The sequence below is a fragment of the Tasmannia lanceolata genome, unplaced genomic scaffold (genome assembly GCF_043159265.1).
Source record: "Tasmannia lanceolata isolate RefF3 unplaced genomic scaffold, GAP_Taslan_0.1 ptg000023l, whole genome shotgun sequence".
NCBI classification, from domain to species: domain Eukaryota; kingdom Viridiplantae; phylum Streptophyta; class Magnoliopsida; order Canellales; family Winteraceae; genus Tasmannia; species Tasmannia lanceolata.
In genome coordinates this window covers 9,117,521-9,134,829 of record NW_027518700.1, presented here as the reverse complement: position 1 = coordinate 9,134,829, position 17,309 = coordinate 9,117,521, and the positions used below count along the sequence as shown (strand labels likewise).

Here is a 17,309-nt window from a genome sequence, read left to right as displayed (position 1 = left end):
AAAGAAGTAAGTTATAGATGGAGAAAAGGAGGAAAAGAATAAACAAGAGGGGATCTTCTTTTTTTTGGGTGAGGGGGCTCTTTTTTTGGTTGGAAAAAATGGTGGATAGATTCACAAATGATATTTACAAAAGGGGTTAGGGTTTAGGGACTCACAAGAAGGGGGTTAGGGTTTAGGAATTTAGGGTTTGGGATGGAGATTTAGGGTTTCTAGCCCCAACAGGATGGTGTGAGAAAGTATGGATTTGGGAATACTGATTTGGGGTTGTAGAGGGATGATGTGGGGAATATGGAGGAATAGGTGGTGGAGAAACCCAAAAAAGGGCTTACGGCAAAAGGGGAATATGGGTTTACGGCAAAGAAACAAGGGGTTTTAGGGTGTGGGTTTGACGGTAACAAGAAAAGGGGGTTGAGGGTGTTAGAAGCACACACACACAGAGGGACTTTAGAAAGAGGGAGAGGGATACAACTAGATAGAGAGTGGACTCTTCTTCCTCCTTTTCTTTCTTTTTCTTTTTTTTTATTTTCAATGGATCAAAGCCATTCCAATGGCTGGCTCTGATACTATGTTGAGAAGTGGATAAGGTGGATTTTAGAAATGAAGTTAGGTTAGAAGAGAGGAAGAAGAAGAGGAGAAGAGAAGATGGGAAATCTACATTTGGGAGCTCCTCATGTAAATGATGTATATAACTATATATATAGGCCCAAATAGGGCAACCATCGTACAGAGACTATAATACCCTCTGCACAATAAGTAATGACTAAACTTCCCTAATACATGTTATTCAACACTCCCCCTCAAGCTGGAGTGTATATACTATGAAACTCAAGCTGTTTTTTTTAAATGGTACTATGAAACTCCAACTTGCTAGAGAGAAAACTACAACAAACAACTAAAAATAACAAAAAGTACAATAAGCTCATATACACATCCAACTCGTTGCCCATGGTACAAAGACTATAATACCCTCTACACGATAAGTAAAGACTAAATTACCCTAATACATGTTATTCAACACTCCCCCTAGCTGGAGTGTATATACTATGAAATTCAAGCTATTTTTTTTTAAATGGTACTATGAAACTCCAACTTGCCACAGAGAAAACTACAACAAACAACTAAAAATAACAAACAGTACAGTAAGCTCATACACACATCCATCTTGGTATAACACTCCTCAAGCTGGTGTGGTGAATACATAATGAAAAGCATAATAATAAAGGACAACGACCACCATGAGAGTACAATCGTCGAGACAAGCGGCCACCAGAAAGGAATAGCTCCCCCTGAAGCACCACTACGGCGAGAGCGAACAAAACATGGCCTCCCTCTAATTGAGAACCCGGCGAATAAATCTGCAAACCACAAAGGATCGAATAGAGGCACCTCGACTAGAAAAAGCAACGAGCCATACAGCAAAAAAGGGCACACCAACGGCGCGCACATGAGCAACGATGAAGCACCACGAGCGGGAACACCAGCTAAGCAGTATAACGCTAATTGAAGAAGAACAATCACCGAAAAGGTGATCGAAATCAACCGACGACGGGGGACTCCGTCGTCTGGAGAGATAAGGTCAACGGTAGGACACCATCCCCTGAAGATAAGAGAAAGAAGAAGATAACCAACTAATGATGGGGAAACCATCGTCTGAAGACAAAGTCGACGGGGAAATCGTCGCTTGAAGATAACAAACCAACAATAGGGAAACCATCATCTGGAGACAAGGTCGATGGCAAGGACATTGTCGCCTGGAGATAACCAACCAACGATGGAGAAACCATCGCCTGGTGACAAGGTCAACGGCGTGGAAACCGTCGCCTGAAGAGAACCAACCAACAATGGGGACATCATCGTCTGGAGACAAGGTCGACGGCATGAACATCGTCGTCTGGAGATAACCAACCAACGATGGGGAAACTATCATCTGGAGACAAGGTCGACGGCATGAAAATCGTCACCCAGAGATAACCAACCAATGATGGGGAAACCATCGTCCGGAGACAAGGTCGACGGCATGAACATCGTCGCCTAGAGATAACAAACCAACGATGGAGAAACCATCGTCTGGAGACAAGGTCGACGCCATGAACATCGTCGCCTGGAGATGACCAACCAACGATGGGAACAAGTCAACAACATCGTCTGGAGACAAGGCTGACGGCATAAACATTGTCGCCTGAGGATAACCAACCAACAATGGGAAAACCATCGTCTGGAGACAAAGTCAACAGAGACACCGTCACCTGAAGAGAACACCGACCAACGACGTCGAAAAGCACGTTGCCAGTGGCAGACAACCAACCAAGAAAAATGAAGAACATAAATAGAACAAAATAACACTCCCCCTCGGGCAAGACTACATGAGCCCGGAGATAACAACAAAGAAAACACTACCCCACAAGTTCGAAGGCCTTCAACTTGCAACGAGAAGGACTCTCAAGGCACCCCACCTCTCTTGGACATGTCATCGAACACTTGGGGTGCACCTTGGAGAACACTCCCTCAAGAAAAAAAAACAACAAAGAAAACAACACCATGAAAAGGACAACACTACCCCACAAGTTCGAAGGCCTTCAACTTGCAACGTGAAGGACTCTCAAGGCACCCCACCCCTCTTGGACATGTCATCGAACTCTTGGGGTGCACCTTGGAGAACAAGACAAATGCCATACTGGCCAAAAAAATATAAAAATAGAACAATAAAGAGATCTGGACTGGAGATTTGGGAATGGAAAAGGGACTGGGGAGTAGATCTAACAAAATAAAAAGGCCATACAAGCCAAAAAATATAGAAAAGAGAAAATAAATGGATAGAGGGGACATTTATGGATTTGAAAAAGGATTTTGGTGAGTAGATCTACACAAACACAAGATATAAAGGCAAAAAAATATACAAAAGAGAAAAGAAGGGATTTAGAGTTGAGATTTGGGAATGGAAAAGGATTTTGGGATTGAGATTTGGGGTTTGGATGGAGAAATAAGGTTTGAATGGAGATTTGTGAGTAGAAGAGAACCAAAAATGGGTTTGAATGGAAAATATGAGATTTATGGCAAGCCTTTTTTTTCTTTTGTCTTGGATTTACGGCAAGGGAAGTTGCCGAGAGAGAGAGAGAGAGAGAGAGAGAGAGAGAGAGAGAGAAATCTAGGGAGATATGAGAGACAGAGAGAGAGAGAGATATGCGTGTGGGAGAAAATATAGGAAGAGATTCTAGCGGTTTTGGTTTTACGGCAAAAAAAAGAGAGAAAATTAGATTGCGCACAAGAGATTTGCCTTCATTCCTGTTTTTGCGCACAAAAATCAGGGGTAGATTTGATCACACGAAAACCTTAGGGCGAGAAATCTTAAGGAAAGAGATTTGAGAGAGATATTTGAGAAATTTTAGGGGATTTGACAGAAAACCCCAAACAAAATCTGGGTTTGCGCAAATGCGCAACCCACAAAAGAGATGCGAGAGATATATTTTAGGGATTTTGGGTTTTTGGCAAACCCAAAGAAACGAAAACAGCGAGATATGAGGGGGCGTGAATGGAAGAGAGAAGGGCATGAACAGTGAGAGAGAGAAGGGCATGGATGACTCTTCTTCTTTCCTTCTTTCCCTGGGATCTTGCTCTGATACCATGTTAGAAATGAAGTTAGGGTTAGAAGAGAGGAAGAAGAAGAGGACTAGAGAAGATGGGAAGTCTCCACTTGGGAGCTCCTCATGTAAATGATGTATATATGGCCCAAATAGGGCAACCATGGTACAAAGACTATAATTCCCTCTACACTATAAGTAATGACTAAACTGCCCTAATACATGTTATTGAACAGTAGAGAAGAAGGAGAAGAGTGAAGGAGAAGATGAGGGATTCTCCACTAAGGAGTCCTCCCATGAATATGATGTATATATAGGCCCAAAGTCGGGCAACATGGTACAAAGACTACACATACAGGTAATGACTAAACTACCCTTTAACAGTCTTCAACAGATGCTTTAATAACATTCAACATCCCGTGACATGCATTGCCAAGCACGCCCGCCAATTCAGTACATACCACATTTCACATGTAATTCATAGAAATATTTATATATAATACATACATCACATTTCACATACAATTCATATAAATATAAAATATAATTATGTAATACATACTGATATAGTATATCACTAATGCACTTACTATTTTTGTTTCGAGATGTCTTTCGGTTTCGGTATCGTTTCGGTGGGGATGGAAAACGAAAACATTTCAGTCATTTCCTATCGGTTTTGGTGGAAATTTAAAACCACGAGTATAAGTATATTGACGAACTAACAGGGAAAAAAAGGCTACTGAAAACTAAGGAAAAGAGGTTCTCAGAGATCATAAGACAATTTCATAATAAGAAAATGTAAGTGTTATAACCACCTCAGTTACCCGGTATAAACACCAAGGTAGCAAGACAAACTTCTAATTAAGAGAAAAAGGCAGTTATAAAATTAAAAACTAGTTACAAGAAAGAGTAATTCAACATAGAATCTTGGATCGTACATTGGAAGAAGGCAAAGAATGATTGTCCATTGAATACGTTGTCTCATCCCGATAAAGATGTATCCCAATAGGTGGTGGGGTTTTGAATCCTATATTGCTCAAAGCTGGAGATGTCCATGGTGGTCGGGATCGAATATATGATTTCGCCATATCCACAGGAGAACCCATTTCACTTTCAGTAACCTGGAGAGAAGATGATTAACACTGAAAAATTAAAACCAAGACATAGAGCCGGTAAAGGAAATGAATAGGGACACTACTTTTTCTAGTCAACATTTGTTCCACATAAAACATAACCCTCTAATCAAAGGGAAATGGCAACAAGAATTCTAAAAGAAGGTATAGATAGTTGTATATGAACTTAACAGTAGTTCGCAATATCATCAACTTGGGTATTTTCTTACCAAGGAATATGGGAGATCTTCCAACTGAGAAGGAAGAAAAATTGATTCATATCATGACATTTAGGAACCGACCACCAAAAAAATCCCCTAAGAGCTCCCTAGTAAACTACTCAATATAAATCATTGAAAAGGCTGTCAAAAAAGTGTGGGTTTGTTCTTTTTTGATCAATTAAAAGCAAATTATATTTAAATAACGAAATATGTAGAGTGAGTGCCAACTCGAAAAACCCAAGAGATTTTTACAAAGAACCAACACCAGTCCCTGTCAAACAAATCCAGAAAACAAAAAATGCATATTTGAGATTTAACAATGAAAGTGTGCATTGATACCTTTTTTTTTCTTTTTTTTCTTTTTTTTTGGGGGGGTGTTGTTGGGGGGTGAATTGGGTTTTAGAAAAACTTTTGCTTCTTTTCAAAGCTTGTCAACCCTGTCAACCCTTTGAAATGAGCTTGCAGTTGAAGCTATGATACCGATTGTTAGAATAAGATACCCTTACTCAAACAAGTGAAAAACCAAGGCATTGAAAACCAAGACTCTGATACCAATTGCTAGCCCAGGCAGCAACCCAAGAGAGGCGGGGGTGGGGGTGGGGGTGGGGGTGGGGGTTCAACTTTTGCTTCTTTTCAAAGCATGTAAACCTTGTCAACCCTTCGAAGTGAGCTAGGAGTTGAAGCTCGGGCGAGTGTACGAGGCATGTACGGAGATTTGGGGATAAAAGCATCTAATCGGTTTGGTCTTCACTCGTAAAGAAGTCCGGGTTAGTACTATTCAAAAAAAAAAAAAAAAGTCCGCGTTCATGGAAGCCACGAAGGGGATATTTGTGGAGTGGATGTAGGCCGGTTTGTGCTGAACCACTATAAAAATACTGGTGCAGTGTTTGTAGCCCTCTTTCTTATCTTTTGTGCATCTTTCATTTTTATTTTCTTTAGTGCTTAATTGCATTTTTTCTTGTGGTTCAATTGGGTTAGTGGAAGCCACAAAGGGGATGTTTGTGGAGTGGATGTTACCCGGTTTGTGCTGAACCACTATAAAAATACCGGTGCACTCTTTCCAACCCACTTTCTTATCTTTTGTGCATCTTTCATCTTTATTTTCTTTAGTGCTTAATTGCATTTGTTCTTGTGGTTCAATTTTCAATTAATCTTTTAAATGAGCAAAAGTTTTTAAAACCCATCCCGGCCCCTCCTCCTGGGTTGCCACCTGGGCTAACATAGCCTTTGCTGATTTGTGAACACAACAAGGTGTGGATGATTCAACAGCTACCAAACAAGTATTTCAACATTGAATTTTTCAAAATATTAAATATATAAAAAAGGACAGAAATGTGTCAGTGTCAGACACAGACACAAGGAGTTTAACATTACAACTCCTAAAAACCTGCACAGATATGTAACAATACTAAACTTTATTTTATAATATGAAGTGTGTACAGTCCACATTTATATATAAAAAAGATACTTTATATAAACAGTACAAATTTATATATAAAAAGATGCTTTATATATGAATATACATAGACATATGAGAATATGTCCATAATAAATAACAGAAAACCAAAATCCACGAAAAACAGCATATAAGGCTTTATCCGACTGCCTTGTTAGATAGCCATGTCCAAGAAGCTAAATGTGACAATTTTCAAGAAATAGCATGCTCTAGATACTTAGACTGACAAGTCAAAGAAACAGATCTCATGATAAGTGCCATCTTTGTGTGCTTGCTTTTGGAAAAGCATATCCTGTAATTCAAGCGTCCCATCAGTATATAAGACCTAGCAGGACTCCTAGAACCCAAGATAATCATTCTATAAGAACAACAGTAACAGGAAAAAGGACAAAGTTAGCACAATTTTCACAGGCCTAGTGCTAACTAAGTCTTAACATATGCAAGAAAAACAGGTGCGTAGGTATTGCAATCTTAAAAATGCAAGGAACAAAGTATTACCAAATCTGTATTAAGGCACCAAAACAAAGATCAGGTGAGCACTAGACCCTAGAAGTCAAGCTTCAAGCATGAAAATGTTAAGAACACTAAGGGGCCGTTTGGATATGTGGATTTTAGAATGTTGGATTCATTCAAAATCGCAGATGGGAGACGAGAGAAGGAGACCAGGCATCGTTTTCTGATTTCTCGCCCTTCGTTCCATCAGCAAGAGAGTAGGAGATCATCAAATTTTTTCAGGTTTTAGAAACCTCAGGATGGGGGAGAGATTTCTAAAACCTGGATTTCTTACTTAAAATCCAAGATTTTAAAGAAAAGCGAAATGGACAGTCTCCTTCTCTTGTCTCCCATCCAGGATTTTGAGGAAATCCAAGATTCTAAAATCCGCGTCTCCAAACGGCCCCTAAGAGATCACAAGCAAAAATGCACTAACATGTGGCAGCATAACAGTGTTGAAAGTGCATGGTCCACGGTCTATATCCTTATTTGAACGTGATTCCATCTTTTTCTCCTCAAGCCATTTCATTGCCTCCGTAACCGCAGTATTGTGAAGATCAGGCGCGTGTGATTGAAGTGCAGGAGTGCCAGGCGAAAAAGCACCCAAGCTACGGCCAGAAGAAGAAAATAGTTCAGGTGATTTTCTTGTCTGTGACGGTGATTGCCAAGCTCTTGGAAAAGCAATATTGCTCCCTACACGAGCGTCACACAACTCCTCTTGTGGTGCAGCCTCACCCTTGTTCATGGTAGGAAAGTCTACAACTCGTGATTGAATTATCTTTGTTAGTTTAACGCACTCATCCCTGGTAAAGCCAATATCAGAAACTATACTCAGAACTTCAAAGATTGAAGAGTAATATAAGCGGAGAAGTAAAAGTAGATAATTTTGTCGCAACCCACGTATATCCTAGACAAACAGTAGATATTTAACATTCAACTAACGCACAATCTTAGCTTTAGATAATAAAAGATGGGTGATGAGACTTTCACCCCCCGGTCTCTTCATTACGCATTCGCCCCCCTTACTACGTGATTTGACATCAAAAAGCATTAAAGTTGCCCACTTTTCACGTTATAAGGGGAGCGTGCGCGTAATGCAGGGGGAGTGAAAATATCATCTCCCTAAAAGATTCGTAACATCCATGATCAAGTCTCATGTCATTATCAGTCAAATGCAGCATTTTTTCTGCAAATGGGCTTAGAAGGACAGTTGATACAAAAGAATAAAGGGGAAGAACGAGAAGTAATAATAATACTTTTTAGCATAGCAAGAAAAGCATATACTGAAAAGAATATAAATACATAAAGGGGCCAAGGTGGCCCTCACAAGGCAACGATACAGATAAGTATAAGCAGACGGGAACAACAGGACAAGTGACTGTCAGAGTCAAGTTGCTGGACAATCAGAATCGACACATCATGAGGAATGAGAAAGGCCTCATTAGGGAAGGAAACAATTTTACCCTGCTCCAGTCTGAAAGAGAAGCAAGGAGGTTGCATAGAAGATGGTGTGTTTCTCATTTAAGGAATGTGTTAAGTTAGTTCTCATGCAAATATAATCTTCCCTTTGAATTGCTTTAAATTTGTGTTTGCATGAGACAGCTTTCTTGAAAAGCTTAGGAATTAGGGAGGCAGACTATTTGAGGAGTTATTGTTGGTTTTGCTTTTCATCTTCACCGAGGAGTTTACTGTCAAATCCTTCTAATGTCAATCGGTTCTTTGTCCTGTGCACCCAACTGAAGCAAAAGGTGGAATATCCAAGCTCCGCCTAGCCTAGAGTATGTACTTTCGGTTGGGCGGCTCTTCGTGGGCGAATTCAAACAGTGGATTCCTTGAGGGACCGCAATATATTGATTGTAGGCCATTGCGCTTTGTGCATTGAAGCAGGAGAATCGATTGACCATTATCTATCAATTGCAGAATAGCTAGAGAGGTATGACGTGGCATACTGTCTAGATTTGGGATAGATTGGGTGTTCCCATCGAATATTCAAGAATTATTCGAAGGTTGGTCATTGACACCGTGGAAGAAATAAAAGGAAAGTCCTTTGGTCGCTCTCTTTTCTTGCAGTCCTGTGGGTATTATGGAAAGAAAGGAATGACAGTCTTCGAAGGGGTATCAAAGTCTTCCTATTTTTTAATCATATAAGTTATTGCCTTAACTATTGCTTGGGAAAAATCGCTTCCTCTGTTCCACTTTGTCTCGGCTTATGAGTTATGGGAGGCTTGGAGAGTGGGTATGTAATAGTCGAGAGTCTAGGCCATCAATAATGCAACAATGGCAACGCCCTCCAAATGGGTTGCTGAAACTAAATTTTAATGGGTCGAGAGCTGGAAATCTAGGACCCGCAGCCATTGGGGTGTTCTAAGAGACTCGAGAGGGGATGTCTTTGGGGCTTTTTCAAGACAGATTGGGGTAGCAGATGCTAGTGAGTGGAGGTTAAGGCAGCTCATCAAGGTATTATTTATGTGGAGAGAAATAGCTTAGACCAATTGATTGTGGAGGGCGACTCTTTCAATGTAATAAAGTGGCTTAAGGGTTCTCTGGTTCCCTCGAGGAGGTTTGCTCATATGTTTGACGAGATTAGAGATAGAGTGGAGAGCTTTTCTATTTCCTATTTTCATGTCAGAAAACCAGCAAATGGAATCGCAGATAGACTAGCAAAGAAAGGAATTACTAGACAGGAATTACAGATGTTTGATTTCTTGCCCCCATAGGAGGTGTTTCTTGACTGTATTTTCGATTTTTCTTCTATTGTCTGTTTTTTCCTTGTTTTTTGGGTGGACTCTCTCAGTCTTCCCTTTATTATTAACGAAAGTTACTACCATTCAAAAAAAAATGATTGAGAACTCCATGTTTTCGGAAATGCATAATGACGCTTAAGATAAAGCTTGTTTCTTTGTTTAATGATGAGCAATTTTATTAATATAAGAAAAGAAGGAAACCCATTACGAGGGAGGAAATCAAAAATCTCCAATCTATCTGTCCACTTACCTCCTAGCCGATATGACGGCATCAGAATTTGCTAACCTCCTAACATGTTGAAAGGTTATGGGGAATCCAGTCACTCGGTCTTGGATCTCATCAAACATGAGGGCAAACCTCCAAGGCCCCCATCTAACAAATGTATAACAGAGAGTCACCTTCCATGATTAATCTCGTCGTGTCAGAGCTCTCTGTAAGCCCAATACCTTGAAGAAGAGATCTCACTTCCTCTCCATTTGAATTGGTAATTCCAATAGGTCCGGAGAAGGCCCACAGGGTCGCCCAGAACACATCTCTAAGAAGGCCACCCTCAATTACCCATAGTAGATCAGTCAAAGTAAAGCTTCAGCTGAGAAGGGCAAGGGGAGACTTTTTTTTTTTTTTTTTTTTTTTTTTGAAAGATAACAACCAATTTTATTTAAAAAAAGATAGCCAGCATTACAAGGGGGACAAACCGTCCCCACATCATTCAGTTGTAAAGATACAAATCAGAATGCCATAATGCAAAAATTAGGATAATATCTCCGAAGAATTAGAGATGATAATCCTAGAATCCTCCCTAACAGCCCCTTCTTTTGCCAATATATCCGCCGCTGAATTTGCAGACCTCCTCATATGTTGGACTTTAGGGTGAATCAGGCTAATTAAATCTCGAAATGCATCCAGAGTTTGAGAAAGCCTCCAAGGCCCACAGGAACGACTCGATGCCCAAGCAATGGCGTTTGATGAGTCACCTTCGACTATAAGCGGTCCCAAGTTGTTTTTTTAAAACCATTGCAGGCCAAATAGGAGTGCCTTTGCCTCAGCTTCAATGGCATCACATATCCCTGCATAGCCCAAAAATGTCATGTTTGTTCTCCCCTCCGCGTCACGAATTAACCCCCCAAAACCTGCTTTGCCCGGGTTACCCAAAGAGCTCCCATTAAGGGTGTCAATTTTGGCTCGGGCTCGGAAGCTCGCTCGAGCTCTGCTCGAATCCTTAACGAGCCGAGCCGAGCCCGATTTAGGCCAGGCTCGGCTCGTTAAGGCTCGTTAAGAATTTAATATATTTAAATATATATATTATATATTAATATATACACTAAAAGGGTTGTCCAGGGAGTGAAAGGGGGAGGCAAAATATGTCACTTCATTTTTGGAACCCCATTTGTTACTTGGACCACCCCCCCTAGTGTAAAAAAGGTAGTCAAATTACACTAGATAGCGCTGTCCAGGGAAGATGAGGGATGTGAACTTAATATAACCCGAGCTCGGTAAGGCTCGCGAGCCTGGCCGAGCCTGACCGAGCCGAGCCGAGCCCGAGCCTGGTTTGAGCCCGAGCCGAGCCTGGCCAAGCTCGGCTCGGCTCGGCTCGTTTACACCCCTAGCTCCCATCGAAATTTAGTTTGAACCATCCCTCGGTAGGTGGTAACCATCTAGGTGTCACACGATTCGACATTCTTCTCTCCAGGGGTAGACTAATTAGGAGCCGGAAAGTCAACGTGTTCGCTCTTATCACATAACTCACGCCATGAGCTCTAAAGGTTGTCATAGGCTGAGATGAACCTGAAAGAAAGAAGGATATTCTATAATAGTTAAGGCGATCGTCTTAGCAAAAAGACAAATTGTGAGCTCTTAACCACTCCTTCGAAAACCTGATCATTCCTTTCCCACCATAACTTTATTTTCAAACTGTGAACTCTTAACCACTCCTTTGAAAACCCGATCATTCCTTTCCTTCCACAACTTTATTTTCAGATTTCAAGCATTTACCTCTCCATGGGAAAAATAATAATTCTAATTTTTAATCAACAATAGACTTCTGATTGACTTTTGCATGTGGTGAAATCATGGATTTGAATTAATTAATACCATTATAGTTTTTATCAACACCTTTTTGAATTAAAAAACCCCATTTTTGTGCCCATTCAATTTTCTTTTCCTGATAGAGTTTTAAGTTCACTATTATTTCCAAGACCCTCACAATTTCACTAGGAAAAATGGTGTTCTCCTAGCATTCAAAAAAAAAAAAACGGTGTTCTCCTCCTTGTCCAACCAGCCATAAACTGGTTTCAATTACCTTTCTTATCCCAAGCTTCCGTAGAGCTCTAGGTGCTGATTTTAAGCTTCATCGCCTCAAACACTCATTCCATTAATAAACCCATGCAAGCGGGAATTTCTAGTAAAAAAGAATGGCAGGTTATGAGGCTAATGAAAATGGAGAAATCATGTTTGAAGAATCAATTGTTTTTAAACCGCCGTTTGCCATGAGCATGGTTTAAAATTTCGGTTTCGGTAACCGTTTCGGACCCCACCAAAAACAGAAATTTCGGTCCGAAATTTGGTAATTTGGTTCCAAATTCCGGACCCAAATTCCGAAATTTCGGCCGACATTTTGTAACACTTTTTTTTTTTAAAATAAATAATTTCATTAAATCGAAATTTCGGGCTGAAATCCGGAATTTCGGTCCAAAATTTGGTATATGGCGAAAAATTGAATTTCGGAAAATTTTGGTTTCGGTCGAAATTTTAAACCATGGCCATGAGAAGCATCCTCTATTATGGAATTTGTGAGGGTGAGTTGCCCTAGTCAAACCATATCTACTTTGACCTAGAGTTCACTGCCATTCTGAGGTGATATCTTCTAGGGTTCTGATTATTGGCTTCATAAAAAGCATCTAAAAAGGAACGAATTGAAATTCAACTAACCCAAGGGTAACAGGTGATGGATGCAGGGATTTCTTGATAAAATTAAAAATTTTAACCCAAACCAGCCACTTTGCAATAAACAAAAGTCCAGGGACATTTCTGAGTCGGAAGTCCAAAACAAGGACTTGCTCATTAGCTTTCCTAAAAAAGTACCCATCAAACATAGGAGCTTAAAAGCAAGGTGAGATAAAGAAACACTCAATTGATCCTAGACAAGAAATACCCAAGAACCAATGAGAAAAAACAATGATCAAACTCGTAAATACCTTGTAAATGTCTCTTGCAGAAGTAACCTTTCAATTGCATGTTTAGTTTCACTCCCTTGCACAACTGGTTGTGATGGCCGCTCTTCATAGTCCTTATTAGCGACAGGTGAGTCATTCTGCTGATATGCATGAAGTAAGTCAACCGATAACATTATTGAAACTATTCCTGCAATGATTCTCTGAACTCAAATTGATGCCAAGTTAAACAAAATCCTAAAAGTAACATCTGCAAAAGTGTTTATATATCAAGAATCAAGTCACTTCATGCAGACCCACAAGAATGCAGAGCCAATATAGCAACATTTCCAAAGAAAAAAAAAAACAAGCATTTCTACTTACCTCGCTCAATTCATCAACCTCTTTAGAACAAATATCATCCCCATCGTCATTGTCTTCAGAACCATCTGCACAAAAAGTTAACAACTTTGGATTTAAGAGGTTCAAAGCTTCAAATTAGTAATCAACTCCACTCACATGTATGGCCCGTATGTCCCAAATGAAACAATAAATACCAGAACAGTTTCAATTGAATGGCTGCATACAATAATTCATGTGAGAAGCTAAAGCAGTAATGTACAGCAACTCTTGTGAGAAACCAATGGAGTAATGCATTGCAGAAGTAAAATGTATTCATTATGCAACATGTGCCACGTGACAATTCCACAGAAATTAAAGAAAGGAACCGCCAAAAAAACAAAAAAAAACGCGAACAAACTTATTTTTGTTTTTTATTTTTTATTTTTTTTGAACGATACGAACAAACTAAGTATCCCATTAGTAGATACAATCATTCACGGATATCTCCGATATTTACAAACTAATTATTCCTGTTAGTAGATACACTTGGGCTCATATTGACCATCATAGAAGTGTTTAGAACCCTGAGTTCCATTACTTGCAAATCTATTGAGGGGTTAGTATAGGAACTACTTTGTATGTCCTTGAGAGAAATTGCAGTGAGGATTTATTGTATATTCTTTTCATCTTTTCCTTCTCCTTGTAATTGGTGGAGGGAACCGTATCAACCCTTGAAGACAAGGTTGGGGGCAAAGCTCGAGTTCGCAGAGAGGGCACTGGAGCAACCTCCAAAAGGCAAGCTTGGAGACAAAGCTTGGTGTGACGGTTTGGTCGTCACCTGTAAGATGACCGGGTTAGTGGGAACACAAGAGGGGATATCTCGTGAGAGAGGGTGTATGCTGGGTTTGGCCGAATCACTATAAAAATCTCTAGTGCAATCCCTCTAACTCTTTACTCTCTGTCTTTATCTTGCCTTTTGGTTTGATTTTAGTTTTGTTCTTCCTTTATTTGTTGAATTATTTTTAAGTAGAACAAAAGTTTTTAAAACACAATTCACCTCCCCCACCACAACCCCCCCCCCCCCCGCCCGGGGGTTGTCTTCCCTGAGGCCGACATTCTTAGACCACCACTACCTCCATTGGTCTCCAAATCCTAATCCACCCATCATGTTGTATAGGAAATTCCATTCCGTTAAAACAGTTGAAGCAATCTTCGACATCCTAAAGGAAGTTCTCCAAAAGTTTGTCTTCAACCCTTGAAGACAAGCTCAGGGGTAAAGCTCGAGGTGGTGGAGAGGCACTGGATCAACCTTGAAAGGCAAGCTTGGAGATAAAGCTTGGTGTAATGGTTTGGTCTTCACCTGTAAGATGACCGGGTTAGTGGGAACACAAGAGGGGATATCTTGTGAGAGAGGGTGTAGGCTGGGTTTGGCCGAATCACTATAAAATCTCTGGAGCAATCCCTCTGACTCTTTACCCTCTGTCTTTATCTTGCCCTTTGGTTTGATTTTAGTTTTGTTCTTCCTTTCTTTGTCGAATTTTTAAGTAGAACAAACGTTGTTAAAACTCAATTCACTCCCCCCGCCCCTCTCCGGGTTGTCTTCCCTGACATTCTTAGACCACTACTACCTCCATTGGTCTCCAAAACCCAATCTACCCATCATATTGTATAGGAAATTCCATTCTGTTAAAACAGTTGAAGCAATTTTCAACATCCTAAAGGGAAGTTCTCCAAAAAAAAAATTTGAATGGTAACTTCTCCAAAAGTTTCTCCTCACAAGCTCCATCACAGCACTTGGCTTTCTTTGCTTTCACCGGCTTAACACCTGTCCCAGTGGCTTCATCTTTATTATGTCTTCTCCATGTACACTTTGGAAATGATGCCACGTCTACTCTTATGGTGTGCATCAATGCACTCATGGGCAATTAAAGCTTCATCTAGATTTACATTTCGTTAACAAATGCCCCTTGGGCTCTAATGATAACAGAATCTAAGGCACATCAAAGCCATTACCTAATACCTTTGCAATAATTTTGTAAAGGCTTCCAATGAGGCTGATTGGGTAATAGTCTTTTAGCTCCCTCTCCAACATATGAGGTAAGTATTGCCCTGTAGACTTTTCGCGCACAATGCATACAGCCAAAAAGAATCAACACGGAGACAAGTGAGAAAGGAATATGGAGCCTTGGCAAAGGTTAAATGCTGGTAAAAATCTCTTAGAATAACATATAGAAGATTGGTCACAAAATTATTAAAGGATTAAATTTTCACAAGAATTTTACTCCACCATTTAAAATAATGAGCAGGTTAAGAACCATAGCATCTTCACTAAAATTTAACAAGAGTTTAAGTTTTGTAATAACATGATTCAGCATTGTATGGATATTTGAAGTATAAACAGTTCCAGCAACCAGAAGAAACAATTGTAACCATTTTCACGTAATAAATTTCAGTGCAAGACTCCACCATTACAGTAGCCGTCCCATAATCACTGTATAGCCTACATATCATCTCAAAAGATTTTTCCATAGTCATTACCATGGTTTCGAAACTGCTGAAAACCCCTAGACAACAAGACAGATTCAGCCCATTCACCTTCGAACAATCATTCAACATGTTGTTTTCTCGCACAAATCATCTCATCATAAAAAAAATTAAAAATTAAAAATTAAAAAAAAGTGGAAATAAAATCGCAAATTAGACCCTAAAAACCTTCATCCAAGCCCTAAAAACCTCGACAACTAAAAATTGACCCGTTCCTATCATTCTACGTGTTGTTTCCTCCCAGAGATCATCTCATCACAAAGAAAGTGTAAATAAAATCACAAACCAGACCCTTAAAACCTTCAAATCCAAACCCTAAAAACTTCAGAAGCTAAAAATTGACCCATTCGTATCATTCTATGGGTCATTTCCTTGCACAAATCGTCTCATCATAGAGAAAGTGGAAATAAAAACACAAACTAAGCCCTAAAAACCTTCAAATCCAAACCCTAAAAACCTCAAAAACCAAAAATTGACCCATTCGTATCATTCTATGGGTCACTTCCTCGCACAAATCATCTCATCATAGAGAAAGTGGAAATAAAAACACAAACCAAGCCCTAAAAACCTTCAAATCCATACCATAAAAACCTCAAAAACTAAAAATTGACCCATTCGTATCATTCTATGGGTTGTTTCCTCGCCTAAATCGTCTCATCAAAGAGAAAGTGGAAATAAAAACACAAACCAGACCCTAAAAACCTTCAAATCCAAACCCTGAAAAAAACCTCAAAAACTAAAAATTGACAAAAACCCAAAACAAAACAAACAGAACTGAACCAAACCTAAACAAAAACACAAACAAATGTTAAAAGAAACAAAAAACTTCAAAATTGACACACAAAAAAAAAAAATTCCCTAACTGGAATCCGTACCGGTATCCCAAGACGAAGAAGGCGAATCTTCAGAGCGAAAAAAGGATGAGAGCAGTTTTCCGGCACCGAAAAACCAGTTAGGGTTTTCGGATCGGGGAGGGGATTTTGGACGGAGATATGGAGAGGGTAGAGGAGTAGGCCTACGGGGTAAAATATTTCCGCCCGATTGAGATTCAGACGAACGCCGAGACCTAAAAATGAAGGACATGGTGACAGAGAGCAGATTTTCAGGGGGTGGGAGGAGAAAGTGAGAAACTCCTATTTCATTTTTGTAATGATGTTAGTTGGTTAGATGTATAACCGTATATGACATTTCGGTTTCTTTCGGGTTTGTTTTTTTGTTGTATGATTCGATGGGGAAGATCAGGGTCGCAGCTGTTATTAATGAACTTAGTGCTAAGGCCAAGTTTAGATTGCAAGAAAGATATTTCTGATACAAGAAAAATATTTCTGATACAAGAATTTTTTTTTTCCTTCACCAATTTTAAGGGGAAGTGATATGGATTGAATGGGGTTGGTGTTATAAACTGAGTACAGATCTGTAATTTTGGGATCTGAAATATACCTTGATGATAGATATGTCTTAGAAGATCAAACCCAAACCAACAGAACAATGATCCAGCAAGTATAAATCTGTAAATAAAATCAAAAGAGAAATAGATGACTTATCGAGTTGAGGCACGAATATATTTGCTGTCTTTAAGGCAAATCTAGCCCCACTACAATGAATCAACGGTGCAAATGGGCTTCACGGCGTATGTCTCCAGGATACAACAACTCTCGCTCCAGGGGTGT

At 39.8% G+C, this 17,309-nt stretch overlaps 1 protein-coding gene across 3 annotated transcripts in view; it reads right to left on the bottom strand.

Annotated features, from left to right (window-relative positions):
- Positions 1-16,878, bottom strand: part of LOC143856307 (uncharacterized) — a 35,141-nt gene extending 18,263 nt beyond the window's left edge. The window contains exons 1-5 of one of the 3 annotated variants that reach the window (XM_077366486.1): positions 16,515-16,876; positions 13,138-13,202; positions 12,799-12,914; positions 7,296-7,662; positions 4,517-4,699 (exon numbers count right to left, since the gene is read on the bottom strand). In XM_077366486.1, coding sequence (XP_077222601.1) covers positions 4,517-4,699; positions 7,296-7,662; positions 12,799-12,914; positions 13,138-13,202; positions 16,515-16,722 — 939 coding nt within the window. In that variant the 5' untranslated portion in view covers positions 16,723-16,876. Of the gene's footprint in view, positions 1-4,516; positions 4,700-7,295; positions 7,663-12,798; positions 12,915-13,137; positions 13,203-15,115; positions 15,246-16,514 lie in introns of those variants that run through there. The other 2 variants (XM_077366487.1, XM_077366488.1) reach the window with 2 other exon arrangements.
- Between the last annotated feature and the right edge of the window lie 431 nt (positions 16,879-17,309).